The sequence below is a fragment of the Triticum dicoccoides genome, chromosome 1B, assembly GCF_002162155.2.
Source record: "Triticum dicoccoides isolate Atlit2015 ecotype Zavitan chromosome 1B, WEW_v2.0, whole genome shotgun sequence".
Taxonomy (NCBI): Eukaryota; Viridiplantae; Streptophyta; class Magnoliopsida; order Poales; family Poaceae; genus Triticum; species Triticum dicoccoides.
The window spans coordinates 687,005,803-687,013,825 of NC_041381.1; the positions used below are offsets into that span (position 1 = coordinate 687,005,803).

General features: G+C 37.8%; 1 protein-coding gene across 1 annotated transcript; it reads right to left on the reverse strand.

The window, feature by feature from the left end:
• Positions 1-1,790: 1,790 nt before the first annotated feature.
• On the reverse strand, positions 1,791-7,581 carry LOC119350938. The gene is made up of 14 exons (XM_037618540.1): positions 7,469-7,581; positions 6,927-7,071; positions 6,600-6,640; positions 6,442-6,495; positions 6,263-6,340; positions 5,985-6,070; positions 5,768-5,872; positions 4,821-4,963; positions 4,375-4,416; positions 3,617-3,693; positions 3,448-3,538; positions 2,770-2,851; positions 2,001-2,136; positions 1,791-1,906 (listed from the first exon to the last, which is right to left on the reverse strand). Exons 1-13 carry the CDS (start codon positions 7,579-7,581, stop codon positions 2,045-2,047), a joined length of 1,149 nt encoding a protein of 382 aa, XP_037474437.1. The 3' UTR covers positions 1,791-1,906; positions 2,001-2,044.
• Positions 7,582-8,023: the final 442 nt, after the last annotated feature.

Genomic DNA, 8,023 nt, shown 5'->3' on the forward strand with positions numbered 1-8,023 from the left:
AACTCATGCCATCCTACATGAGGGCCATGCATACTTACAACTTGGGCTGAAGAGGAGTTTGTGAGCACTTGCTCTCAAAACACCTTTATGTACTTCAGTTAATTTTTTTCTTACATTCATTTTTGGCATTTAAAAAAAATCCTGAACTTTCCCCTTTTCTTAAAGAACAAACATCCCTATTTTTAAGAGGAAATGTTTTTTCTTCTAAACATGCCACGACATTTTTATTATTAAGAGGATGGCATTTATTATTATTTAGAGCATGGAATTTTACTAGTCAATGACATGGCATTTTTATTTTAAGAGGAATGTCAGTTTAATAAACAATAAGATGGCACTTTTATTAATAAGAGCATGGAAATTTTATTATTACAAGCATGACATTTTATTATTAAAAGCATGACATTTTAATAGCCAATAACATGTTAGTTTTTAAGATGATGGCATTTGCATTATTATAAAAGGATGGCATCATTATTATTAAGAGGATGATATTTTTATCTTCTTTTGGCATGGCATTATTTTCTTTTTTGGACCTTGGGATTCCTGTGTGTGATTTTTTTTTATGTTTTTGGAAACAAAAATATAGAATCTAATTTGGGGCTTATCTAGAATAATTTTTTTGAGGAAAGCCATCCTTGCGTTTTTTATTGATCTGGAACAAGAGATCTGGACTAAGGAAGGCAGTTTTAAAAGTTTAGCATGGCAATTTTATTTTTTCTAGATCACACGACTTTTTTTATCATACTCATTGTAAATTTATAAATTAGAGAAATGACAGCTTTATAAAGTAGCATGGCATTTTTCATAATGCATGGCAATTAGAGTCGAGTAGGGCGTTTCAGTGCCCAGGCTCATCTGCACCCGGTTAGAAAAAATTCGCAAAAAATTTAAAACAAATCAAAAAATTCCAAATTTTGTTTACACGGTAGACAATTTGATGCATGAGGCCCGCTCCAAATTTCAAGTCATTTGAACATCTGAGCAGCTCTCAGCAAAAAAGACAAATCGGGCCAAAACAGTAAATGGACAGTAAACATTTTTACAGACCCCCAATTTGTCTTTTTTACTGGGACCTCCTCAGATGTCCAAATGATTTAAAAATTGGAGCAGACCTCACACATCAAATTTTTACCGCACAATTTTTTTGGATTATTTGAATTTTTCTAGTATTTGTTTTGATTTTTTTCATCAGCGAGGGTGCAGATGAGCTCGGGTGTAGAGATGGATTTTTGATTAGAGTGTTGTTTTTTTGTTGATGCCATTTTTTTCCAAAAATAAAATTAATTTTGGCCTATGGGCTAGAGCGAACGAATCACTGGTGGGCACCCCACCCCAGCGAACGGCCAAAACGTTCGCTGTCATTTCGCAAATAGCAGAGAAGAAGTTGATGCCATGCATCTTCGGCAGCACGCCGAGGCGAGCCCTTCTAGACCGTAGCTTCGGCTATGTATTTTGATTGTTTTAAGAAAATACATAGCCGAAGCTACGAAACATGTAGGGACATGACAACTAAATTCCACGCTACTGCACCCTAAACACAATTTTCTCTCAGTAGGCCGGCCTAAAAGCTGGCGCTAATTAAGTGGTCATAGTTCCATGAACCAGTATTGTTTGTTCTATCCCTCAAAAAAAAATCTAATATCTGTTCTGAATCACATGCTTCCACAGACTATTAGTGTTCAAAAAAAGTTCGGTCCTTCTTTTTTTGCAAAAAAATTCCAATCTATTCATCTTCAATCATGACAGTACAACGAACACCAGAAATAATAACAATTGCATCCAGATTCATAGACCACCTAGCGGCAACTACAAGCACTGAAGCGAGCCGAAGGCGCGCCGCCGTCATCGCCCCTCCATCGCCGGAGTTTGGGTCCTCTGATTTGTCTCACAGCCACGTATGTACCTGCAACCAATTAAGATTTGCAAGACATAGTGCTATTAGTACGTGCAATACTAATGATAATCCAGACATTCCTCTCAGGAGCAAAAGGGTTTACTTCAAGTTCGTTCTGATGCAAACAATGGTATATAATCGATCCTACTAGAGGAGATGGCTGGAATCTGGGTCTCTCTGATCGTCAACATGGATTCCAAATCCGTACCCTCTTGTACCCTTCGCATGATCATTCACAGCTGCAAATTTGGAACATTGTTGTGGCAGCCATCAGCGGATGTCAGTACTTCAAACAGTATCACTTCATTGTTTTTTCTCTTAAAAAAAGTATCTTCTCACATGAAATGGTACTATATAGTGAGTATTAATTACTACTGCCGCTAATATTACAATATGTAACGTTGGCCTACTTCACTATATATGATGTGGCAATATGCATTTTCACTTGGCAAACGTACGCACAAGAAAGCATCCCATAAATACACTATGGAAGTGTAGCACATTAACATGATACAAAAAAACGAGACGAGGTCCTCAGTTTAGGGCTATTTCAAATTATGCTGCTCTGAGTGCTAAATGTTATGTAGGAAGCAGTCTTAAAGAAAGCATCATACCCAGAGAAAACAAATGATGAAAAGAAACACCAAAAAATTTACAAACCATTTTTCATGGGTACGAGAGCATTCATTTCTTTTTAGACCTTTCTTCTTTCTTTTTGACAGGGAACAATAACGAGGCGTTTTGTGGGAATGTCATGTAAAGTAAGATCAAAGGAGTGCAATATACAAGCACTACAGAGAGTGGAAAAGCATTTCTGTGATCAGAAGTATGGAGTGTTTTATTGCAAACAAGGAATTCAGGAGTTTCCAAACCTGTGAAGCTAAATGTAAACATGGGTTTCCACCAAGACTTGAATGCCAAAGCTACAGAAGATTTGGAGGGCCCTAACTTCCCCTATTAAGAATGGAACAATGAATATCAGAAATAATGGAATGCATAAATATATCATTATGGATACAAGGAATTGCATTGCACTGCAAATTTTCAATACATCATACTCCTCCAGTCCCATATTAATTGACGCTGAAACAAATGTATCTAGGTGTATTTCAGTGATACATCTGTTTCAGCGTCAATTAATATGGGAGGAAGGGAGTATAAATTTGACCATGATGGCTTGTACAAATTCACGAAAGGTAAATCAAAATAGATTACAATATAAACATATGTTTGGTACAAACTAAATTACTTCACACAAAAAATTCTAGTCCCTGCATGTTTTAGATTTAGAAAGAACTCATATGGTTCAGACATGGAAGTAAGTCCTCATGTTCTATTATTCAAGAGAGGTTCTATTTCTACAAGCACTAGGGTTTGCTAGATCAAATTTATATTTGAAATCGTGTGGAGTTGTAAAAAATTTCCTTTTTTTCTACATTTCAGGGGTGCTACCGTGCACGATAACACCCAGAGTGCTTACAGAACTATATCATATTAATAAAGATGTGGATGAACCTGGGCACCGTTTTGAATATCCATGTGCAACATACCTTTACTAGGAAGTTCTTATTGGCCTGCCAGTTTGCAGCTATCTGAAACGAGGAATTGTCGGCATCGTCTGTTGGTTTGTCCTTACCCACCCTAAAGATCGTATTAAATTGAACTATAGTCAACTAAACTGATGAAAAACTGAAAACTTTGAGTTCATTAGAGGCCTACCTTGTGGCTAGTTCAACACCAAAATCAATGTAGTTTACAATTTCGTCTGCATCTTCAAAACGAGGACCTCCTTTTACCTAATGGGCAGACATGCATACTTATCAAATCTTTAAAATTATAAATGAAATTCTTAATTACACTTAGAAAATGCATGAGACTAAACTACACTGTGAATTGTAGCTTTGTTATTCGCAAGTTGCTTTTGACATCCTCTAATTGTGTTATTTATGTGCATTATTTACAATTGCACCTCACTTTACTAACATGGCACGTAGGTGATACCTAGAAAAAAAGTATTTATAATCAAATTTAGCACATGTATTGAACATTTTTACAAAGAATATAGACTTTAAAAATCCACATATTAAATATTCAGGATATTTGTTTAAGTATATAGATGGTGAACTACATACAAGATTACTATGCACTTTCAGTGCACTTCCTAGCAATTAATTGCATATCCTACTAGCCAAACAACGAGAATTGCTAGGCACATACCAACAGTACATTATATACAAGAAGAAGTTATATTCTAACAAGACCAATAAGCCAAACTACTGTAGCAAACTGATGAGGAGAATAGAATGGAAATTGTTTGTCAAAAAAAACTAGTTATAGTGGGTTGAGAAAATAGGAGGCAGGTCCTTATATAGGTTATGAATGAAAAAGAACAGCATGCTCTTTCACATACATGAAATAAAATAAAAGTACAAAACTGAACCGTGTCAAAAGATAAAATAAAACAGAATTCTCCTCACCTCCCTTAGGACAACCTGGTGCTGATAGAATGATGCAACCAGCTGCTCATCAAGGAAATTATAAGATTAAAAAAATGATAATGTTGTAGGGATTCAATAAAGGTAATAAATTAGTTTTCACTTGGTAACAATTATTTATGAACCACTTATCTTGTTACAAAAAAATATTTTATCATTGCTTCATATATAAAAGTGACAAGAAAGAACCATACATAGAAGGCAGCCTTAACTGTGATTGATCATCAAAAATTTATTTCTAACTGAAATCCAAGAATTTTACAAAGGAGCTCATACAGCAAAAGTTTCTGGCATACTTCACAATGATGGTACTCACATATCCAGAGGCACCAGCACTATGTGTATATAATCTTCTCAAAAGATCTTTGCAAAGTAACAGAAAGTGTAAAGCATTTCTTATTGAATAAGAAGGAACAGGCATAACAAACCTGTGTACTTCTGACAAGCTCTAGAGAAAAATTTAGTGAGGGGCTTAGTGGGCTAGCTGATCCCACATCATAACTGATTGCATAATCCCAGTTCTTCAAGTCCTCAAAAGGCAAACAATTCATGCTTCCATCTGTTGGAATGCCTAAAAAGATAAATGAAATGGGGCAAACAAAAGTATAAATAGAAGGCCCTGAAATTGATACATGATAGGAAAAGAAAAGGCTTGTAAGAGATAAACATCAATATATCCAAATGTAGGAAGCCAGCATATGAATTCTAAGAGCAAACAGCTATTGCACAAGCCATAGCAAAAAAAAAAGCATGTGAATCATCTGGACTCGCTAGAATGAAAATTTCGGGAACACAAAGTTTTTCCCATATATAGGATACTTGAGATAATATGTACTCTGCTATGGAAATCTTACAACTTCACAATTTTTTCGCTTGTATGCACAATAATGGATGGATACCTGTATTAATTTGATAGACTACACGCTTGCTAACTTTTTAGTATTCCTCTGGGGTCCAGAAATTTTATTAGGCTTTAGTCTGTCCTATTATGTATGTTTTTATAGCAACTGTGGGTTTCGATCTACACCAAATGGCTGAGGAAAACTCGATGATGTGATGTTCTCTTGCTTATATTTTGCAATTTACTCTTTATATAGATTAAGGTTGGGATCAAACATGAGTTAATTCCCATTCAAATACAACTGTTTATAGTGTTACACTTTTATATGGAAGGATTTCCGCTAATGAGATTCTTCTCCATGGTGAATAAAATAATGTAAACACAGTCTCTCAAGATGATAGAACAGAGTTAAATAAAGAACTCGGTCTAGAATGTACACATAAAAAGAAGATAATATGTGATAGCCTCAAATTTTTATTGGAAGTATGAAGTAAAAAAAATGTTCCGGTAATAGGAAGGTTCAGTAACACTCACTAAGCCAGTCACTAAGTGGCTTGTATTGTGCCCCTGCACTTAATCCCCCTATTCTTCCAACTAACCATGCACCATAGGGAACCATAGAGGGTTCCTCACCGGGTACTGCAAAGAAAGGTAATATGAGCATACTATAATCTGAATAGATATAAGAGAAATATTAGAAAATAACATAAGCAAAATTATTTGATTAAAGTTAGGGCCGGCATCTACTTACAGAGAAATGGCACAACAGTTGCCCCCAATGATAGATTCTGGGAATCATATCTTAAACCGATAACGCTATTATTTTCTGAAAGCATGCTGCAAAACAGAAAATTTGATCTTCGTTGCTTATGGTTCATATAAATATTTTGATATAAACAGAAGGAATATTTTCTGATTTGTGTGCAGCTGTTTCTTACTGTCAAGTAATAAATTAGTGAAACGACATGAACAGTAACATTCATGGTATGCACCAAATGTTAAAGAATACATTAAGTAATTACAATCTACCTGTTTCCAGCTTGCAAAGGAATTGTCGCAAAGGAACCAATACCACTCTTAGGAAAATGAACGCTTAACTTCAAAGTGCTGGATAAGCAAATTATAAGAGAAATCATCACTATCTATCCACATAGTCCATCAAATTGAAATCGTTGACAATTTTGGCCATCGAACAATGAAGCACTTACGGTTTTGCCGTTGACACAAGAAAGTGCGCAACGGTACCTGGATTATACAAATCACTACAAAATCCCAGTCAATCATGAATATTGTGTTAGTTATTAACAATGATATCATAAATGGCATATAAATAGTATGACTTCTGGTAAAACTATGCAATGACCACCTCTGCCATCGAAGCTGAGCCTCCCCGCCGGCTGGTGATGCCTAGTGAAATATAGTTAGGGAAAATCAACTTTTTCTTGCATAAAATATCCAGGAAAACTAAGGGGCACAATCCTGAAAATAGAACTGCCATGTATACAGTAGAAAATATCGATCGCTACCTACCAAGTAGGTATATATATATACCGTTAAAAGCTTAGCGAGCTTTAACAAGTTCTGTGGTGTAAGCTATAATAGACACAATTTTACCCATATATAAGGTAAAAGCTTAGCGAGCCTTAACAAAACTGGGAAAAAAATGATATCGTGAACGGCGTTCGCTGGATACAGTTGCGGTCAAATCGACATGAGGATCCCGCAGCATCTTGAGCATGACCCCTGCGTTCACGCTCCCAGCTTGATTGAAGTAGTCGTCGAATAGGCTGCGTGACGAGGGCTTCCCGAACCACTGCTCATACCCAGGCACCTGCATCCTGCATGCTCAAGACCACTATCAGTCACTTCAGCACACATAGAGAACAATAGGTATATGCAATTCATAGATTTGTTTCCTTTTTGAACTAATTCATAGATCAAACTTTTTGTTATTTAACTTAATATCCATATATAGACTTAAAGCGTTCCTTCCAGTTCAAATCGACACATGGATACAACTAGTCAAACATGAGTCTGAAATTCTAAACCCGATTGATGCTGGTAATGAGTCCTGTCACTCATGGATGGAGCATAGGATGAATCAATGAAAACACGGTCAGTGTGGTGTGTCGACATCGTCATTAGTCCTATTGGAGAGCATAGGATCTGCCCAACAGTGAGGTTTTTGACGGGAGAGACAATGAGTGACCGAGGGGGGACGGGAGGGGCAGGCACCTGGTGCGGGCGGCGTTGGGAGGGGGCTCGATGAGGGGCGGCACCTCCACCCTAGGCTCCGGCGGCGGCGCCGGCGGCCACTCCCGTGCCGGCTTGCTCCGGGAAATCCCCATCGCTCTCTCCTATGTCCCGATTGCTCGTCTCCTCCCTCTCCGGTTGCACAGATCCGTCGACGCTCCTCGCTCGCCGCCGATCGAAAATCGCAGCCCGATCCGAACCCCCGGTTGGTACTCTCCTTTGGGCTTTTATATCTCCTGCCTCCTCGTTTCTTTTCTTGCCAAACAAGCACAAGGCTCTTCTTTCTAAACCTACGGCCGTGGGGCGATCGATCATTGCGTGCCGTCCGCCCGTCCGAGCCGGGGACTGAGATTTGTATTCGGCCGTCCTGAGTCCTGACCTCCATGTCCATGGAAGTGGAACCACGGCTAAGGGCGGACTCTCGAGTCTGAAATCTCTGAATGTCTCAACACTTGTTCCGGTCTCTTTCTTCAGAAATCGCAGTGTCTCTGCCACCCTAAAAACAGAGGGGAAAACCCACCCTACTCTCTACAGTAT